The 22,688-nt window shown below is 39.8% G+C and overlaps 1 protein-coding gene across 2 annotated transcripts in view; it reads left to right on the top strand.

Annotated features, from left to right (window-relative positions):
* LOC108275500 (uncharacterized) overlaps window positions 1–22,688 on the top strand; it is a 50,681-nt gene that overhangs the window by 1,419 nt on the left and 26,574 nt on the right. For both annotated transcript variants that reach the window (XM_017486361.3, XM_017486359.3), the window contains exons 2-9: window positions 529–654; window positions 1,843–1,917; window positions 2,611–2,784; window positions 4,432–4,583; window positions 6,620–6,814; window positions 6,961–7,501; window positions 10,257–10,419; window positions 20,746–20,857. In XM_017486361.3, coding sequence (XP_017341850.1) covers window positions 529–654; window positions 1,843–1,917; window positions 2,611–2,784; window positions 4,432–4,583; window positions 6,620–6,814; window positions 6,961–7,501; window positions 10,257–10,419; window positions 20,746–20,857 — 1,538 coding nt within the window. The remainder of the gene's footprint in view (window positions 1–528; window positions 655–1,842; window positions 1,918–2,610; window positions 2,785–4,431; window positions 4,584–6,619; window positions 6,815–6,960; window positions 7,502–10,256; window positions 10,420–20,745; window positions 20,858–22,688) is intronic.

The following is a 22,688-nucleotide window of genomic DNA, read 5'->3' as shown; positions in this document are numbered from 1 at the left end:
AGATTTCAATTAGGTTTTACTCATATAATTTGAATCTATTTTACTGTGTCGCTTGTCACCTGAAATTTGGATTATAACTTGTCTCAACAAACTAATCAGTGTTTTTTTTATGCATCAGATGACAGCAGTAATAAAGCATTTGTTCAAAGTTCAGGAGATTGTGTTCACGTCCTGATGACGCCAAGCGTGGCTTTTGTCATTTTTTCCTTAAAGACTTTTAACAATTACATGTATGACAGTTTTTGATACCTTATCGCAACAAAGGTCAGAATCCCCATGAAATCCCTTGAGATATCAAAGAGAAACTTTTAAGCAAAGAAATGTTCCTCATACTGTATAAGCCTTCCATTTCTGTACTTGTAATTATTAGCACTTCTCATGTCTTGGCATTTCTCATCTTCACTGTAAAACAAAATGAAACAGAGCTTTTTCATCTCTCTGACCCTATATTTGAGCACAACGTGTTAATGAGTTACAGTGTGGATTGGACTATTTCGTGCAGCCCTCACCGTTTGTTGCATTTTGTAGCTTAGTAATGAGATGCAGCTGAAAATTATGCACAAGGTGAAGAGTGGAGAGCTGAGCATCGACGACGCGCTGGACCAGGCCAGAAGAGACCAACTGCAGCTGCTCCAGAGGAACTTCGATTTAGAGGTGTGGTGGCAAGAGCTATAAATATATATCTATAGAAAATTGTTTGAAACTCAAAGCTCTGAAGGAAAAGCACTAGACAAGTTTGTGCTTTCGCTTCTTTAACTTAAGACAGAAATACACTCAGCATGAAGGTGAAGTTGGAAGCGTTGCAGCTTCTCAGCTCCAGGATCCCTGGTTTGATCCTGAACGTGATTTACTGTCTGTATGCAGTTTCTGTGCATATCCTCCCAGTGTGGGTTTCCTCTTGGTTATCTGGTTTCCTCCTACCTCCTAAAATCATGCCAGTAGGTGAACTGGCTAAGGTAAATTGCCCATAATGTGGGAATGTGTCTGCATGGCGTCCTGTGATGGACTTGCGTCTCATCCAGGATGTATTCCCACTTCACTACCACTGTGACCCTGACCAGGATAATCTTATTGAAGATGAATTAATTCACACACCAGGTTGGTGTCATATAGAGTAGGGTACACATGTATGTAAATGACTTGCTTTCATGCTTATAGTAATGTTTATAATGAAATAGAGGTATTTTACTATGTATTATAATGAGCCATTTTATTCCAGTAATGAACAGTTTCATCTAGTTAACTGTCCGATTATTATTCAGTCATCTTAAAGCATATTATTCACTAATTATGCTGAAACATATGGCAAGTGTAAATACTTTAAGAGTGCGAGGAATGTCTAGACTCGACAATGGGTCCTGAGACTTTAAGGAGTTAGTGCCAGTTGGAAAAAATTAGCCTCAAACCTGCCTTGCAGTCCTTCAGGTCTGAGGCTTCTCAAAGATTGCACCGATCATAACCATTGTCTCTTCAAGCACAGGGATTTTACTTAATTTGGTACAAGAATTTGAGAACCAAATGTTACGCGTTCAAAAAAATTAGCTAAATTGGGTGTGTTGAATTCTCAAAGAAATTTATGTCAGTTTGTGATGTTAAGACATTTGTTTATGTGGAATTTTATGAATTCACTGGAATGCTTCCCATAAGGAACTAAAGAAACTGGCTAGCCTGCTTTTCAAGGGACTTGCCCAGCTACAACTGGAACCAATCACATGCAGTCACTGTAGAATACTCCACCTTTCTTTTTTCTAAAACACGTTTGTTGACAGAAGAGGAAGTTTTTTTTTTTTTTTATAGCCATAGTAATAATTGTTTTGTCTGTTATTCATTGTTCTATTGCAGGAAAAACAAGCCTCGCAGTACAACTTCAGTGTGCACAAATATAATTCTTACATATGGCAAAAAAGGGTATTCCAGGTATGAAACAAACCACACACATATTTATTGTTTTATTGTGATGTAAAGAGAGAATACCTGTAGACAAGTAAAAACAAAAACAAATAAAAACCACACAAAAACAATGAACAAAAAACAATGTATACTTTATGCCAAAAGTTTGTGGACACCTGACCATCATACCTATATGCGCATTTTTGAACATCCCATTCCAGATTGAGTCTCGCTTCGCTGTTATAATAACCTCCACGCTTCTGAAAGGCTTTCCACTAGATCTTGGAACGTAGTTGTGGGGATTTGCTCATTCAAACACATGAGCATTATATATAGGCCTGGGGTGCAGTCGGCATCCCAGAAGTGTTCAGTGGGGTTGAGGTCAGGGCTCTGTGCAGGCCATTTGAGTTCTTCATGGACCTTGCTTTGTGCACAGGGATATTATCATGCTGGAACATGTTTGGGCCTTTTAGTTCCTGTGAAAGGGCATTGTAATTCTACAGCATACAAGACATCCTGGACAATTGTATGCTTCAAACTTTGTGGCAACAGTTTAGTGAAGACCCACATATGGGTGTGATGGTCAGTTGTCTACAAATGTATATAGTGTATGTTTGTAAGTTGGAAAGGGGGTTTGTAATTTCAGCTGTCCTTACTGCTTATCACAGTGAAATTCTTTAAAGTGTCATCATTGCATTAGAGGAATGTTTGTCTCCTCAGATTGATTTCAGCACAAAGATGGTTTGCAGTATTGAGAAAGGCATTGTGAAGAGGCAGTTTTCTTTTGAGGCCATTAAAAACTGCCATGATGCTGCAGGGACCAGGTTCACAGTGTTGTTCAAGGACCACCATGAATACGAGCTGGAGGCTATGTCTCCACAGGACAAGCAAAAAGTGAGTTTGAACATTTTGGACGCTGCAACGACATTGGCTGACCAATACTAATGCCAAACCAATGGTTCTCTGTCCCAACCCTGTACAATGTCTGCTATCGATTATTATTATTATTAGATAATTATTAGATTATTCGCTAATTTAAAGTCTCCGTGAAGTGCCTTTAAACTGGTGCAGCGCTATTTGATGTGTCGACGTAATTTCGACCGTAATCTCGACTTCGACAAGAAGTCATGGTGAGACATGTCAGGTGGCTCCTCCCCCTTTTTAAGTAGACAATAGCGTTTAGCTTATCTCACAGCCTGGGCTAAGCTGTACTTGACATGTAGTACCATCCATTGGTACCGTGGATTTTTATAATGTTTGGGGTGGGACACTTCCGATTCTATAGAGCATTTGATTGGACAGAAAATCTGATGAGAAGCTGAAGTGCAGAATGATGTCATCAAAATCGTTGATCCGTATTGGTGGTAGAGAGACTGTACATTTTTAATGCATGTGTCTTCTAAATGCGAATTTTGTCATTGTTTTGGAGCACACTAGCTTATAGATAACCTTTAGGGTAACATATTTATACTAAAAGCCACAATACTTCAATTTTGATTTCATAGGGACTTTAAGGATGGGATCCTCAGGCTTGGGACTGGGAACCACTGTACGACAATTTCTATTTCAGTTCCTTTCACTACATCATTCCAGTGCCCTCCACTGATATTGGCACCCTTGGTAAATATGAGCAAAGAATATATATATATATATATATAAAGCTCTCTATTCTGTGAGTCTCGGAGATTCTATCTCTTGCCACGCTTTCTGTCTTGGACTTTCCCCAAAAGATCAAAAGGTTACACAAGAAAAACAATTTTCACAGCCTTCTTTGCTCATATTTACCAAGGGTGCCAAGATTAGTGGAGTGCACTGTACGTAAACATTTATAGCTATAAAACATAGAAGCTTAATTAATTATGAAAGTCAGCAGTTTATTATTATTATGTCATCTGTCAATATGTGCTGTAGAGATTTAACCAAATATGAATACATTATTCAGAATGAACAGATAATATGTTCTAAACAGATACAAATACAGATACGAATAAGAGGTGTCTCCTTTCTAGAAAACGTGCTAGAAACGTCCACAGGGCATCTGGTCGAGACTTAATTTTTTTCATCATGATTGGGCTCATGCTGGACTTGACAAAAAAGTTGTGAAAGTGAGAGGGGAGTTTTTTTTCCCCTGCATTCATGCATGAGCGTGCAGTCATTTCGGAAAATCGAACCAAGTACATTAGTTAGAATATATTGCTGGCAGGTACAAAACAATTACAACGTGAGAAAACAGCCCAGTGCAAATCTCTAGTCAAAACCACTTATGAACTTGTAAGATATAGCTGATGCCTATGAACTGTCAGAGCCATAATTCACAGAGCATGCTGAAAGTAATTACCTTTCTACCTTGGGTCCCCCCCCCCCCCCCCCCAGTGTTTTCCAGGAGCATTGTGGAATGATTCCTTAAAATAAACAGATACAGATAGTGGAATTATTACCCCTCTCACCCCTCCACCTCCCCAACCCCCAACTTGTTTTCAAGTAAATAGTTTCCTTATATATACAGTACATCTAACATTCAAGTATGTCTGCTCTCTTTAGATCATGGAACTGATCAATCAAATTATCTACAGGAATATCCAACCTGCAGACATTTATGAGAAGCCCGAAGAGCCATCGGTGTCCCCGAAAAGACTTCATGAGGGCCAGCTGCTTCTGCAGCGAGGAGGGCTAGCATCGTTCAAATGGAAGAAGTATGCACATGTTTAGCTTCATTAATTCTTTTCTAATTTAGTATCATTAATCAGCTCGCTGGTTTCGCAGCTTTATTCACACTTAAAAAAATCTAAAATTACTATTATCTGGTGCTTTAAGTAGTAGAAATAAACTTATGACCAGCTAGTTATTCTAAGTATAATAATGTTCACACAGTCCTAGACTCAACCCTTGAGGGACACCACATGATAACTGAGTCACTGTAGAAGAAAAACTCCCTAATTTCACAGTGAATGTCCTATCTTTTAGAAAGGAGGCGAATCACTGAAGGGCCATACCCTGGATACATCCAACCATACACTTGAGACGATTGAGAAGCCTATTATGGTCGATACGGTAGAATGCAGCACGGATAGCTGATAAAACTAAGGCAACATGTGAACCAGAAGCCATGGAGATTAAAATATCACTGGTGACCTTCAGCAATGCAGATTTGGTGCTGTGCAAAGATCTAAAGCCAGACTGAAATGTATCTCAAATGTTAAATGTATTTAGATAGTAGTAGGGCAAGACAGTTCTCTCCAGAATCTTTGAAATAAGGCAGTTCAGAGATTGGCCTATAATTATTGTGTAATTCCGGATCAAAAAAAAAAAAAAAAAGATTTTAATTGTAGATGTCATACTGTCATGTCAGGAGAGGCGGAGACGGATGCAAGTGCAGATAGCTTTAATACAAACACCACCAAACACAAAACACGAACTTAGAACTAGTGGCATAAATACAAAGGCTAGGAATAAACATCAAACAATGACCATAAACACAGCAGCAGAGACAACAGTAAAGAAAGATAAACCGCAAGACAAGGAGTGCGGTGCAAACTGTGGCGAATATCCACATAAGTGTTCGTAAACATGAATGTGCAGATGGTCATGTGACCATGATACAGTGAGATGCAGTGGCTGCTGGGAACTGTAGTCCAGAGTTTCCTTTTCTGATATTACCTGACACATACTGCAGGTAATAGTTGTAAAAAAACGCCTTTATAATGGAAACACTTATTTGCATAAGTATTCAGCCACCTTGCTGGTTTAGGCGTGTTCTCTAACAAACCTCCAGGTGTATTTACATGGAGATGACACGACACTTAATTGCATACACTCGGACTCCGTTTAACTAATTATGAATACTTATGCAGTCATATATGCAGTCACAAATTTTGATATTTATTTGTAAATAATTGAGCAAATTTTGTGTTTGTTTTAGCCTTACTTCAGAATGACGGGCTATTTTGTGTAGATTCCTGACACATAATTCCGGTTCAGTCTATTTCAGTTTCAGGTTATAACACTGGAAACTGTGGAAAAATTCAAGCAAGTTATGCACTAATGCAAGGCGCTGTAACTGTGAAAATTATGGAAAAAGATAACGCCTACACTATTTAAACACGGTCAACTATCAGATATAGTCCAAGGTGTACAAAATGAAGTAAAAAAAAAAAAAAGGCCAGGTGAATACTTTTGTGTTAAGAAAGAAATGACTAGAGAATGCAAAGGGAAATTACAATACTTTGCCACACAAGGGAAATGAAAAACATGAGGTATCTACACAAGGAACTAAATAACTTGTAAAGGAGAAACAGGTATAGGTAATAATGAGTAATGGTTTCGCTAATGATACTGACCGTTTTAAAGTGGGAGTGTCTACAAAGCATGACGCTGAGATGGTATAATAATGATTGGCTAATGATATGATATTAATCCATTGTTAAAGCTCTCGAATGAGGAGCAGTTTCATAAGCAGAGAGCAGGTTCGGTAATATTTGATATATATGCTGATATTTGATAGGTGGTTAAGAAGTTGGGCTACTGCTCGTAAGGTTGTGAGTTCAAATCCCAGCACTGCGAAGCTGCTACTGTTGGGACCTTGAGCAAGGCCCTTAACCCTCGACTGCTTGGATATATAAAAAATGCAAGTTGCTCTGGATAAGGGCGTCTACCAAATGTAAATATATATTTATGAGCTGTGAATGTTCTGGAATTTTATGTGATTCGGTATTAATATTTTGTTGGCCAGGTATGAGGCATATCTCTATACAGGACACATGACCCTGCTCTCGACAGGACATTGCCAGTACGAGGATGAGGCAGATGTTCCCATGTCCTCCAACCTGCCAGTCATCATTCACTTCTCCGATGGCACTGCCAGTGTAGAGAGCCACTGCAGCTGTGACTCTCTGTTTATGCTACTCACTAACAAGAATGAGTTCAAGTGAGTTTTATAGATCTTAGTTAAAATCTTCACGAAGCTTACTCGATATGATGTTTTGTTTTTTTTGTTCACTTCAGCTCAGGATATGCTATTAAGTGACTTCTGGAAATGATAAAGGAAAATCTGATTTCTGTTATCTCTTCTAGTTTCCGGATTCCAGTAAATGGACAGATGAGTACAGAGGTCATTAGGAGCGAACGGGATGCCTGGGTTAAAGCTATTAACAAGTTGTGCATGGACTGGAAATGCAGATCTCGGTCTGAGCATGTGTATGAAGAACTCTGTGAATCTGCCAAGATTGTAGAAACCATTAAAGAGTGTCAGTCTGAAGGTAAGAGAGAACCAGAGGCTGAGACTGACAGGATGCAGAACAATTGTGGGTCAGTTTTAACGCCACTGCAGCCAAGACCCTGTGTACCTGTTCCATTGCCGGGGCCAGTGCTCGAACCGGTGTGCCATCCTGCCCTGGGGCCAGAAGATGTGCCTGACTCAAGGTTACCATCCACACCAGTGAAAATGCCAGAGCCAGAGCCAGTGCCACAACTTGGAACCGTGACATCACCAGTGTCTACTTCAGCCCTGACGCCTGCTCCACCCCTACCACCTCCTATGCCCAAGAAGAGCAAGCCACAAACACTGACACAGAGAACCAAGGTCTTTCACTGGGACGTCATTACACAAGACAAGGTATTGTATTTTCAGTATTGTGCTAAAGGCATATGTATCAATATTCTGTAATGCAAAAACGTACCCAAAAGTAATGAAATGAAACGTTTCTACATATAACAAACACGGTAAAGAAAGTTAAATAGTAAAAATGTAAATCATATATTTGGTGTGTAAACTGTATCAGTTCTCTTAGTTCTACAGTGGTGCTTGAAAGTTTGTGAAACCTTTAGAATTTTCTATACATCTGCATAAATATGACCTAATAAGTCCTAAAAATAGATAAAGAGAACCCAATTACACAAATGAGACACAAATATTATACTTGGTCATTTATTTATTGAGGAAAATGATCCAATGTAACATATCTGTGAACCTCTAGGAGTAGCAGTTAATTGAAGGTGAAATTAGAGTCAGTTGTTTTCAGTCAATGGGATGGCAATCAGGTGTGAGTGAGTTTTATTTATAAGAACAGGGATCTATCAAAGTTTGATCTTCTCAACAATTGTTAGTAGAAGTCTATCATAGCATTTCTAAACGCACATCAGGCAGGAAAATATTAAAAAATGATCCCTAAAGAGTTTTGGACTCCAGATAGATCAACAAAGATCACTCCAAGAGAAAGACATGTAATAAGGTTACAAAGGAACCCAGAGTAACTTCTAATTAATTAAAGGCGTCTCTCTCATTTGTTAATGTTAATGTTCATGAGTCCACCCTCAGGAGAACACTCAACAACAATGGTGTGAATGCCAGGGTCACAAGGACAAAGCCACTGCTCTCCTAAAAGAATAATGCTTCCACTCTGCAGTTTGCTCAAGATCACATAGACAATCCAGAAAGCTATTGGAAAAGATGTTTTGTAGAGAGTTGAGACCAAAATAGAACTTTCTGGTTTAAATGAGAAGCGTTATGTTTGTTAAAAGGAAAATACTGCATTCCAGCATGAGAACCTTATCCCATCTGTGCAATATGGTGGGGTTAGTATCATGGTTTGGGCCTGTTTTGATGCATCTGGGCCAGGATGATTTCCGTCATCAATGGAACAATGAATTCTGAATCATACCGGCGAATTTTAAAGGAAAATGTCAGGACATCTGCCCATGCTCTGAATCTGAAGAGAAAGTGGGTCATGCAGCAAGACAACGATTCTAAACACACGAGTCGTTCTACCAAAGAACGGTTAAAGAAGAGTAAAGTGAATGTTTTGGAACGGCCAAGTCAAAGTCCTGACTTTAATTAAATAGGAATGTTGTGGAAGAACCTGAAGCAAGCAGTTCATGTGAGGAAACACACCGACATCCCAGAGTTGAAGCTGTTCTGTACCGAGGAACGGGCTGAAACTCCTCCAAGCCGATGTGCAGGACTGATCAACAGTTAACGGAAATGTTTAGTTACAGTTATTACTGCACAAGAGGATCACACCGGATACTGAATGCAAAGGTTCACATACTTTTTCCACTCGCAGATATGTAATATTGGACGATTTTCCTCAATAAATAAGTGACCACGTATAATATGTTTGTCTCATCTGTCTAATTAGGTTCTCTTTATCTACTTTGAGTGCTTGTGTGAAAATGTGATGATGTTTTAGCTCTGATGATGTTACAGTCTTTCAAGCACCACTGTACATCCTTTTGTTGCGGACCACCAGGACGGTTTTCTTACGAACTGGTAGAGTACTCCCATTTACTTGTACCCTTACCGAGTACCAAAAGCAGTGTATGGCAGTAGCCATAATCCCATGCTGGGTAGCTTATAAAAGGTTCATACTACTTCACAATCATTCCCATTCTGGTCTTGTCTAGGAGTTGAAGAAGGGGATCCAAGATGCATTCTAACCTTTATTTCTTGCTGATTCTGTTATTGTTAAATCTCAAACGTCAAAGGACTGTGCATCGATGCAAACCTTGAACGAGCATTATTTTAGTGTGTAGAAATTAGAAATTGAGTTGATGAGAGTTGATGAGAATGGCCAGCGGACGAGTGTGACGTAGTGTCCCAACAGTAGCCTTATTTAACAGGCGTACCCATGTGGGGTCACGATCACAATGTGATTGCTTTGCTGTTACTCTGCAAGGAAACAAGCAAGCAGCAATACTCCACTAATTCCAAAGGATGTTGCCCTGATGATCCAGTTGTAGAACCATGGTCACATGTACACATACATGCACCTCATGGTACATAAGGTTTTATAGGAAAATCGCTTGCTAGGTTGTTTCAAGAATTCTTGAAAACTTGCTCCAAAATTGTGCAGATTTTGACTGTTGCACTTGCTTCAGTAGTACATAGATGGGTTTTGTTGGTGTTCATCTGAATGGTGACCTGTGACATAATGTAAATGCAAAAATTAGAAACATTTTTTTTTTCAGAAATCTGAAATGGGATTTAAAAAAATTTTTTTTTCCGGCTGCTACATTAACATAGAAGTCTTCAGCAGAGTACTGTGTATTGTTTTGGATACTCATACAACAGAATATAATGTGAGAACATAATAAACATAACATCATGCTACACTGCAGAGTTTACATTGACCTCTTATAGATTTAGAATTAAAAATGATTCATAGTCCTGATTACAAACTGGCCCATTTTTGAACAGAACGCAACATATATTATGTATCCCACCATGACCGAATGCTTTGTATTTTCCCTGAGCTCATATATTCAGGGCAGAGTGTGTGAACTGTGATTCGGATCGTTCATGCCTATGGTTTATTTATTGCAGGTTCCTGTGGGGAAAATGAAGATATTGACTGTTTTTGCTGCTGTTACAGATTGCGAAGTCATTGTGGGCGCGCGGAAGTCCTCGAGAAATTGAAATCGACACATCGCGTCTATATGAGCAATTTGGAGTCAAAGACTTGGGGCACTTTTCTAACACGGAGTCCAGTAATCATGTTGAAATCCTGCTGAATCCGAAAATCGCGCACAATTTCAGTGAGTATTGGAATTACCACAAAAAACACCTTAGAACACCACAAAGAGAGGTGACTATATATATATATGTATGTATATATTGTAATTAAAACGATCATTGACTTTAAGCATAAGTGAATGTAAATACATCATATAGTTTAATATTATATGCGTGCATTTATTGGCACCTTTTAAGAGAACGGCAAATGCGACTGTAAGTACAAAATTAGACATCATGGTTGAAATTCTCCACTTTAACAAGTGGATAAACTATGTACCCTTCCTCTAGCAATTATAGAAATATTTTCATTAGAATGTCTTTTTGTTATATCATGTTCCCACGGGAAGACACCTGATACCTGTTGTAAAATATGGTGGTTAATCATTGACTTGAGCCCTGTTGAACTCCTGTGGTCTGAAAAGGGAAGTCCGCATTCATAAACCTAAGAATACAAAGAACTGTGAAATGTTCTGCATGGAGTCTCTAACCATGTTAGACATTACAGGAAGACGCTCAGGGCGAATGGCTCTTTCTTTGCAAGGCTTCATCCTTGTTTAAGCTTAAAATATCGCTCATTCCATTCATTTCATCTGTTGCGTATTTGAATAAAATGTGCCAATAATTCAGAAGTTGACAGTATATCCTTGCATAACACTTTAAATGAGATTCCATGAAGCTGCACTGAGTCTTGGTCTTTAATTTAGGCATTAATAATCTTCACCATCGATTAGTTCTAATGCCTGGGAATTGGGAGGATGGCCCGCATTGTATTTTTGGTTTGGTGAACCTGACTGTGAGGTGAGTATTTGTATATCTTGTAGAAGCAATCACGGCGGATGTGTTATTGATCCCTCTGGAAGGATTAGGGCAACAGGAACAGCAAAGCAGGCCATTAAAACCCAACAGCGGATCACTTAAGGATAACGTCACAGCTCACAAAACTCCACTCAGATAACTTTTCAGCATATTGTTAAGCAAGGCAGATAAAGTCAGGCTTTGAGAGCAAGTCGATAGTATTTTTGATTGCATGTTTGCTGTTAAAGAAAAAAAAAAAAGGTAAACTGCTTAAGCTATTGCATTCATCTGGCTGATTCTTTTCTGGTAGAGCTGGTGGGTAATCAGCATAAAAGTCAATTGTGTCCGCACGTATGAATAATTACTTCACACCCCACCGGTCGTGACATTTTAGCTTGGATATATCTTAAAGCTTCGAGACTTAGCGTGTTTCAAACACCTAAATCATACATGCTCATAGATACATCTATGTGGAAGCCTGAGTAACAGACTGCTTTGTGTCATGCAGACGGCAGATGTTATGTCTGCCACCAGATGGCGTCATATCAGCAATATGTACAGTGTAATGCTGAACAATATTGCAATATTGGGAAAAAAAAAAAGGTTACCTCTGTGGTTTCAAAAGATTACATTTTATGGATTCAGGCTGATAGCACTGCTGGAAATACATTGGTATCTTTGGAAAGGGGGCAAATGTTACAGCTGAAACCTTTTCCCTTTGTGAATTTGTGGATGAGTCCCCCCCCTTTGATCACTCTTAGATGATGGATTGAAGATGTAATTGTATATGCTACTACACTACCTCTGTGCTTCTAGCAATTTTTTTTTTTGAAGGAAACCCTGAAATAAGTTTATTGCAGGATAAAACAGGGTTGTGACTGTTGTTATTGAACTAAGACAACATGGAGTTTCTGCTATGAAGCACCTCACTGAATACGATGACAGGCATAGTCTGCTCTTTTCTTGCATCCCTGCACTGAGCTATGATGTCTGAATTTCAAAAAATGTTTTAGGAGTCTAAGCAGAACTTTGACTTTGCTTTCAGTACATCACTTAATAGTCACAGTGCTCAACATTTTTAAGACCAGTATGAATATTCTACACATGCTTTTATTTTGTGAATAAACATTTTTAATGCATTGTTGCACTTTAAACAACAAAAGACCCATTTCCATTTTATTTATGCGCCTCTGAATTAACTTATAAAAATCGTGCAAAGCTATATTTTTCGGAAGCGACTAAGCACTCAAAACCATTAGGTCATAATATATCAGATTTAAGGATCACTTGGACGAAGACCAAATGGGAATTAGCTTTAGTAATAGCTTTAAAGGAACATTTTTGTACACAAACCTTGTCTAACACATCTGCAATGAATCTGCAGGACAATTACCAGAAGCAAAAAATTTGACCACATAGAACAAATCTCACCAAAGGTGTTCTTATGTGGTCTCATCCAAAACTGGAGCATGACATTCATTCATTCATTCATTCATTCATTCATTCATCTTCAGTAATCGCTTTATTCTGGTCAGGGCCATGGTGGATCCAGAGCCTATACCTTTGTGTGAGCCGGGAAAACACCTTGGATGGGATGCACGTCCATCACAGGGCACCATGCACATGCATTCACGTTAACATTCACACCTTGGTTGCAATATAGAGTCCACCTACTGGCATGTTTTTAGGAGTGAACCTAGAGTAAACCCACGTGAACACATAGAGAACATGTGAAACTCCACACTGACATTAACCTGAGCCTGGGTTTGACCTCAGGTGCTTTCAGTTGAAAAAGTAGCTTAATCTCTGAAAAGACAAATTATAAAGATTTATAGCATGATTTACAAGTTCTTTAAAGTAAAGAATTCATGAAAGCAAAAATCTGTTATTCTCCACGCCTTTGTTGACACTCTAACATCTGCTTACAATATAAGAGAGTTTTGAGTAAATGGCCTTTTTCACTCTTTTCTCAGTACAGGGAAATGTCAAAATGACTGTTTGTATAAATCTCCCATGAAGTGCAGATGGAGTAAATAGTTATTAGGTTGAAAACGCTGTACTGTTGCATTAGTATGCATGAATAAAAGTTTCATGGTGCCTTTTACTAAGTCACTATGCACGTCAAACAGGAGGTTAGGCTCAGGTATGTCCAGTCTGTCAGTAAGAGCGAGAGAATCAATGAACCGCAATTGTCTCAACACTAGCCTGGAAGAAAAATGTCTGGGTTAACCCTGTTCCTTGAGAAGGGAACGAGATGTTGCATGAGCTTCATGGGACGTGCCCTTGCGCGTGACCGATATCTGAAGTCTGTGTAAAATCACGCCTATTTATAGGCCTGCCGTGGTCAGGTGACGTGGCATTTTACGTGTCGCGTGACTATAAAATGGCACCTGTAAACCATGTCATCAGCTTCTCTTTGTCTGAAGCGAAGATGCAATTTACCCCAGTATGACGAAGCTACGTAACGTCTCGTTCCCTGCTCAGGGAATAGAGTTGACGTTCCCTTTCAAAGGGAACTCAATGTTGTGTAAGCTTCATGCTGTGGGAACCTACTCCGTCATACTGAGGGTATGGCCTGTCACAGAGGCTCCATCAATAGGGTCGTGGCTGGCCGAAATGGCGGGTATGTAGACCCTAATTGTAGAAGGAGCCAACTTTGCTGAGAAATGCTCCTGTAGGAACTCCAGTACTGTAGCCATAGCACAGTTTAGAGGGTGTGACTGACGTTCCTCATTCTATGATAAAAAGGTTACCACTTGAATGCATACAATTTTCTTGTGGATGGTGCTCTAGCATTTAACATGGTCTCTACAACCTTGGTTGACAGACCGGAATCTATGAGCTGGTGTCCCTAAGGGGCCAAACTCACAGTTTCCATAGTTCCCCATAGAGGTTGTGAGGAGGTGACCCCCCTAGTGGAATGAGCCCTTGTGCCCAGAGGCATAGCGATACAGCGTGCCTCCTAAGCAATAAAGATTGCTTCCACTATCCAAATAGAGATGCACTGCTTTGACACAGCATCACCTCTACTGTCACTGCCAAGCAGACCAGCAACTGCTCCGACTTACACCACTGGCCGGAGCGGTGGACATAAGTACAAAGAGCCCTGACTGGACACAGTAGGAGCAATCTTCCTCATTCCGGTGTAATGAACAGAGGAGGGGAGAAAGCCTTAGGAAATAATCCAGCCCTGGCTATAGGTAGGCCTTGGCTAATCCAGGGGCAAAGTCGAGGCAGGAAGGGGCAACAGAGATGTCAGAGCCAGCCAAAAGAGCTACCTTTATATATATATTTATATATATATTTCACAATGAGAGCAGTCAGCTCCCTTGAGTGCTGCTGCACCAGGTTCCATGCCCGTAAAAATGATGCACACTGATTTCCCCCTCTGGATCCTTGGAATCAGAGAGGGTGGGTTGACTCTCCACATAGGAAGGTGAAGTCGCTTTGCGAGCTCCAAAACCCGGAAGCGGAGAGTCGGATCTGGAGGAAAGAGCGAGAGATAGATTAGCGCTCATCTCCGGTTCCCCATCTACAGGACCGCCAGGATCTGAGCCGTCCGGCTGCCTGGACAGCTGGCTGGCCCAGAGTCCTGAAGTTCCGAAACCCATCTTGCTTTGGCTGAGAAGCGAGAGAGCGGGGAGCGGAGCTGCATCATTGAGAATCTTCACAATGAGTTCAGTCAGCCCCTCATATACTTCACAAAACAATGCGTAACACACTTTCTGAACTCTCTAAGGTTCATTCTATTTGCACAGGATAGCGACAGAAGAGGGGAAAAAAATATTCTTATGAAAATAGAGAACAGTGAAGAGTTTTAGGAATTCTCACACAAAAAAGCTGATGATGTGGTTTACAGGTGCCGTTTTATAGTCACGCAATGCGCAAAATGCCTCGCCACCTGACCATGGCAGGCCTCTAAATAGGCATGATTTTACACAGACTTCAAATACTGGTCACCCGCAAGGGTGTTTCCCACAGTGTGAAGCTCACGCAACATTGAGTTCCCTTTGAAAAGAAGCTATGCCAGTGCACACAGCACAAACAGGAGATGAACATGAAAAATGCATGACACCCTCACTGACCGCCGACACAGGTTATCCCTCAGGCAACCTGTCTTCCATCAAAGCTGATGTGAGAAGGAGAAGAGCCCAAAGAAGGGTTCATAAATGTAAAAATACATGTTTACCAGTAGAAACTTAACAGGTGTCAGCCAACCATGTCAGAAAAAAAGGAGTGATTCACATTATCCATTAAGCATTTGAGGACTATATGTATTTTAAGGGTGTTTTTTTCTCAGTAATTAATTAAAATTAGTTAATGCCTCATTAACATGGTGCTCCTTTTAAAGTACACCTTTTTCCTTGGAGACTTTCAGCGCACAGTAAAGCTTAATGTTTTGAACAGACACAGATGGCAATGTGTTAATTTAATACAGAAGATCCTTGAAGAGGTTAAATGCGCTGATATACATCTTTTGTCTTGTCTTTCTTGTAAGGTAAATGCCAGTCAGTTTGTCTAGTTAGTGCTCATATGTTAGATTTGTAACCTAGCTGTTGTTAAACAAGCCCCCCAACCCAGAGAGAATTACTGAAGAATAAATCAAGCATGTTAATACACAATAATGTGTTTGTCCTTGCAGTGACAGAGTTATAGCTGGCATTCATATGGATCTTGTCATCCATTTATAATTCTGTTGAAGGCAATATATTAAAGCTTTACACTAAACTAGGATGAACTCTGTCATCGGTATTCTCCTTTATTAGTTATTAAAAGTGCTCATTCACATTGGAATCAGGTTACTGTTTTGACAGAATGATCACATTTTAGTTAGTCTTTTTATTTCCATCGGATTGTTAGTTTAACTCTGAGGTCAGTGGTAGTTTCAGGGAACTTTTTTGAATGTGCTATAGCAAGAAAGTTTAATAGGACATAAACTATTACTCTAGGTAGTTAGATTCTGTGAAATATGCCTGGTTTCTTAGTTCTTGCTGGAATTCTGTACTTGTATGTTTGTTCTATAAATATTCCTCATTAATGCTAAAGGATCATGTATTTAAGTTTTACACTTAAAAGTGGCTCTATGACTAAATGGAGGACCACCAGGGTGGCTTTCTTTTGAACTAGTCGGGCTTCCTGTGTGCTCATTTCATTGCCAAGCGCAAATTACAAAATTGTCACCTTATGATCGTAACACCATGTGGGTAGTGGATAAAATGATTGAGCGTTGCTAAATCAGCTTTGTTCATTCTTGTCAAACTGAGTCACTCAGGTGACCCACTGATCCTCTAATTGAAGAACCATGGGTACTTACAGACTCTTCATATTCTAGACTGCCAGGGCAGTTTTCTTTGGAACGAGTCTAAATTGCATATCGAAGTTAGCACAAGGTTTCCTAACATATCCTGATAGTACACCCTTGAGACAATAAAACTCACAATTAGTGATGATGCCATGTTGGTGAAATGAGAATTACTCAAAATTCTGACATTGTTCTCTGTTGAGGATAATAAATGCTCATGGTGCTGACACTGTTCTCTATTGAGGATAGGAATCATCTTGTCATGCCCTGATCTGGATTGAAACCATTTTTGTGTTCTGGGCTGTCATGCCGGCACAAATTAAGGCCACACCGCATCTTGTGTAACTCCCTTACATGCACGATCCCTTGTGTTTTTCGAATTCCAACTTTGCGGGAAAATTATGGCAGTAGACAGTGGTGTCTGAAGCTTGAACGCTGCCAAACGTTTCGTTTGCATTTCAGACAGAAGGAAACAATCACTTAGTGCCTCTTAGGACTGTATGCCATACACCTGTTCAGGTACCAGGTGGTACAGAGTATTTTTTCTAGCCTCCCACAGTAGTGTACGAGCCAGCCAAACTTACCTTGTGTGTTAACAATCCCAATGATCTACCACACTCCACTGCTACAGCTCCCATTGCCCATTCCACTGAGAGTACATTAGGCTTTCTGTCTGTACGCAAGCCAGCTGTACTAAGCTTCTCCAAGCTCGGCACTTCCTTAAGCTGTTGCATTATTGCTAACAGCTTTTGCATTTGGGTTATGCCTGCTGTCGACTGCTCTGCTCTTCACTCCAATGTGGTAAAGGCGTAAAGTCTTCCTATTCCAGGGGACTGAACAACAGCCATCCTGTTGTGACACCACAGCAAAGGACCATTTTTCTTCTTAGAGGGATCAGCTGCTATATCTGCTGTATGCTTCAGTGTCTTGCTGTGGCACAGCTGCAGAGCAGGATAATGAAAAGTCATCAGTAGTCACAAAGCCTGCAAGCTTCCTGGATCACTATCAGCATTATGCTGCACCTAGGGCAAGACTGAAGGTGCTTTGAATTGTGGTGCTTGTTGAACACTGCTCTAGTCTCAAACAATTTAGACATTGCTAATCGCCAGCAAGCAGTACCACCGAGGCTTGGCAGAGCAAACAGCTCACCATCCTGCCCATCCAGGCCACCTGTCTGTTCTAATGATCGACACTCAATAGTGGCAAGAATAGAATGTCAATTGGCAAGAATTCGGGTGGAAATGTTAGAATTTCCCTCATCCAGTGTATGCATCAGTGGACGCTTCTTTGATTGTGCTTTGAGTTCTACATTTATAGTCTTTGAAACCACTTCCTCAATTCGTTGGCAAAATGAGGATGTAGCAGGATCATTTTAAGGCTACACAAGTGAGGTCATGGTCACAAGTCACACATGGTCACAACTTTATTATTTGTACAGGGCAAGTAAACAAGCACACGGTCCCAAATGTAAGGACAGACATAAGTAGATGTACGTGAATGTAATGTAAGTAGAACAGAAGACAATCTAGACAGTTTTTCCTCCAGTTTTTCTTGATCTCTTTAGCATGCAGCATTGTATGCAGTTACTCCAGAATTATTGAGAACAATTGGGGGGAAAGTTATTGTAAAAAAATCAACATTAATTAATTAATTAATTAATAGCCTTCTCACAAACACATGTTCTTTCCATTTCCAATGTAAAGTATGTTTCCATGGGAGATGATTGTGAGATTGCACCCATGTAAAACCTGTCATCCATCAACATTGGGAAATTTTTCGAGCTTTCTCGAGACTGTTGTTACGCTCTCCAGTCGAGACTTCAGAATCTATTAACTGCGGTGGTACAGAAAGACCCGCAGAATACTTTGAATGTTTTTAAAAAGCTTTTAAAACACTGTCTTCAAATGTCTCCATATGTCCATTATATAAATTGTAGCTCATTTGATAAAGGTTGCTAATAATTCTGGCATTGAGACGTCACTCTGTTATTTAAGGCTCTATTGAGGCTGCTAAAGCTTAAGGTAACACAAAGTTCTGGTGGCAGTGAAGCAGTTGATCATGAGCAGAAAACAAGAGAAGTTCTTGGAAATTAATGAGTGCAATCACACATTCAGGAAATAAAAGTGTATAATTTTCCTCAGAACAAAAGTATTGCATAAAAGGCCGAGATCAACCCCCCAGTGAGGGAATTACGTGTTAGCGCTTCGGTAAATGCTATAGAAATCCTCCAACATAAGTGTGGCTCTTTCAGAATGCCTAAATAAAACACTTTTCTTTATTCTGACAATAGCGGACACATTCTCCATTCCATGGCTGAAGACCTGTTAAATGAATCCCATAGTGCTGTACTACCTTCTTAATAACAACTCTGCCACTTGGTTCATCACAACACCTAGCAGTTTTACACACACGTAACATGCTAAAAACATTTCTGAATTTGTTCTCACCTAAAATTCTCCACATGTATTGCACGGTTGGATGATACAATTGCAGCATTGAATTAGAGTTATATTTTAAGTTATATAAACTACAAATTAGCCATGTCAATTTACACAAATTCCCACGATCGATCGTTATTTAAATTAATGACCAATTAATCGATTAATCGTTAACCTTAATACCGCATGATGAGTCTACTGCAGTGGCGTATAGCTACCGGCATGACGGGGCGTGAAAATCCCACTCAAAACACCAGCTTCCTCACCCAAATGAAAAGGTTTTTTTTTTTTTTACTCTAAATAATAGGGTAGTAGAACTGTAAAATGAATCAATGTGATTATGACCATTTAATAAAATTACTTATTTAATAATCGAATATAATGACTGTAATATACAGTGTGTCACAAACGCCGTCTCAGATTCGCGCTCTGGCACGGGAGCCTATTCGTATTGCGTGCGTCCATGGAAGGGTATTTTCTTCCCAAGTATGCGTAGAATATTGTGCATATTATGGAAAATTCTGAGAACGCTTTTACTCATGAACGTCCACAATCTGTTACAGGTCTACACCAATTATTTCTTAATTTGTATTAATCCTGTTTGAAGTCGAGACTTCCATACCTCACATGGGTAATATTTCATTATTTATATATTACATGTTCAGATGCTAAACGTAGCCGTTAGACGACATGCTAATCCATTTCGGAATCCATTCTCGACAGGACGTTTTAGTCCGGCTGAAGGAAATTGATCAACTCTCGAAAGCCATGCTACACCATGTCATTTGCAATCATTTTACACACTCGTTCGGTTATACCTTCTGCCATTTTTGAGCAGCTAAAACGGAGGTCATTGTGGCTTGTGTAGTTTCATATCCTGTCACGGAGGCACCTTTTCAAATGGTGTATCACGGTGCTCGTTATTGTATTGTATTTTAAAACACAATCGCAATGTATGCAGTTAACATTATCGGCATTTAAATGAAAATGATCCCAAACGTGCCCGCTTCGTTTTTCCTCGCGTGTCTGCTGCACGCATCCTCAAAACGACACGCTCTAATGACGACCTTGCTCAATCGACCTTCGTTACGTTTTACCGATTCAATTATTAGCGACAATTAATCGATCGTCGATTAATCGTTAGCACCCCTGCTGCAAATTTGCATTTTTTATATAAATTATTGTATTTTTTATTTATTATTGAAAATGTATGCTTCTACACCTCCACATGTGATAGAGGTCGTCTGTAGAATCTGTTTTGTGAATCTGTTGGCGCTCTCTGGTCGCTCACCGACTGTCCCAGCTGTGTCCTTGCTTGGCTCAGTGAATTAAATAAAGAAAGAAACCATGATTAGACTTCACGCTCGGGCTGGATTAAAAGCAAATTTGTTTCTCGTTTAGTAACCTCCCCATTTGAAATGGGGAAGAATAGAGGTTTACAGTTTTATTGACATTACCCTTGAACCTGGTGCTGCTGAAGCATAAATGCTGTAACGAGTACTTTCATTCATTTATTCGAATGGTGCTGCAGCTCGGAATATTCATGACCTGTCTTTGCCTCCGTATACACCAAGCCGAGGTTATTACGTAAAACAAAATTCTCATCACTTCATATTTGGTATGAAGTAAATCAGCTTGCTGGTAGACCCCTAAGATTTGTATGCAGAGGTAATTATACTTGGGGCTTTTTAGACTTCCAAATGCATCTGGAGATTTTTCATTATGGGTAGGAAGATTTCCCAAGAAGGAATGCTTTTTGTGTGTATGTGTGTGTGTGTGTGCGTGTAAGAATTGTTTTTTTCTTTTCACAGATATTTTCCTCAAAAGTTTCCCAGTGCAGCCTAAAGAGCTCAAGGACAAATTGTTCATTGTTGGTGAGGGGGAAGGAGGCCTCTCTGATGAACACATTGCTTCTCTCAGGAGGTACAAAATAACCCCCACACCATGCAAATCCATCACTGCTGATAATACATATACATTTAGATATATAATAATACTTGTGGGTGCGCGGTGGCTTAGTGCATAGCATGTTCACCTCACACCTCCATGGTTGGGGGTTCGATACCTGCTGTGGCCCTGTGTTTGCTTGAGTTTGCATGTTCTCCCTGAGGGGGTTTCCTCTGGGTACTCCGGTTTCCTCACCCAGTCCAAAGACATGCATGGTGGGCTGATTGGCGTGTCCGTAGTGTATGAATGGGTGTGAGAGTGTGTGTGTGAGTGTGCCCTGCGATGGATTGGCCCCCTGTCCAGGGTGTACCCCGCCTCGTGCCTGATACTCCCTGGGTTCGCCTGGCTCCAGCTTCGCCATGACCTGGTATTATAAGTGTTATAGAAAATGGATGGATGGAATCAGAATAGACAGACTTTCAAGTAGAGGTCTGACTTACAGCTCTCCATATAGTCTGAGATTCAGGATTTTCCCTTCATTTGAATCAGATTCGAAGTAACTAGGTACTCGTGTGAAGCGAAAGTGCTAACCACTAAGCCACCGTGTGCCCACAAGTATTATTATATATCTAAATGTATAAGTATTATATACATATATACATATATATATCTGTTCTGTTTATATGATATAAAACCTGGGTTCAGTATAAAGCAGCATATCCCAGTCCTGTGATTGGTACAATAACACAGCGCAGAACTTGTCATTTTCAACACAAAATCTCAAGCACACCCCAAAAAAACAAACATTTTCCCAACAGTTGACTGTCTTAACATATTAACAACACAAACTTGTCAGCATCTGCATTTAAACAAGACAACAGAGAGCAAAAGAACAGACTACGGAACAAAACAGAAGACTCCTTCCCACTCTTCGGCCATTAATTTCCAGGACTGAGCACTTGTTGCGTCCGCATTCATACCACTGCAGCGTATCATGAAACTCGTGACCTCATTATATATGCTAAAAACTAATTATTAAAACTACATACACTCATTAATATTTAACACTAATGGAGGAACACCACAGAATGTAGCGAAGTAAAAGTACATTTCTGTGATAAAAAATGAAGCTTAATTAAGAGTATAAGGATGGCCAGTTAAACCTGCTCTTAAAGTTGTTTTTTTTTTTTCCAAAAAGTTAAGTCAAGTAAATGTAATGAAGTAAATGTAGTGCGTTACTACACAACTCTGAATGTAACCAACATATAGATGTAAGAATAGAAGCAGTGTTTTGTAGTACATGTCCTTTCAAAAATACCCTAGTCTAGGACTCGCGAGTGACCTTAATGGAGACAAAAGAGGCCAAATCACTGGAAGTTCATGTCAGGGAAAAAAGGTAATGCAAGTAGGAGTCTTTCTTTAATGCTAATTATAAAGAGCATATGCTGGAACCTTTTATCAGAGTGTCTCAATGATGAAAGTTTTATTAGTTGGCATTTGAAGAGACAGAGACTATTAAGTAAGCTGAAAGCTGGAATAAATGCTTTCTCTACTTGATTGATTTTCATTTTCTAGAAACATCTTCAAAAATGCTTATTGGATTTATCAGCTGGAAAGAAGGGGCACTCTAAAGTACAGGCTGCGATGTTTAGATCCACACATGATGTATGTTTGCATGAAGCTTTGCGTGGGCTTCAGGAACACAATCCATATAAATGTGTGCACAACATTTCTGCAATATTAATGGATGTTGACTGTAGAGTTTCCACTGCTTAGTGTACGTGTGTCCCATGGCTCATGAAATAATTACATCCTTGGTTTGGGTTTGAAACACTAAAATGGCTGTGAAATGGATGCATTTGAAGGA

The sequence above is a fragment of the Ictalurus punctatus genome, chromosome 15 (assembly GCF_001660625.3).
Source record: "Ictalurus punctatus breed USDA103 chromosome 15, Coco_2.0, whole genome shotgun sequence".
Lineage (NCBI taxonomy): Eukaryota > Metazoa > Chordata > Actinopteri > Siluriformes > Ictaluridae > Ictalurus > Ictalurus punctatus.
The sequence above is the reverse complement of the archived record's forward strand: the minus strand, read 5'-3'. Positions and strand labels throughout refer to the sequence as shown.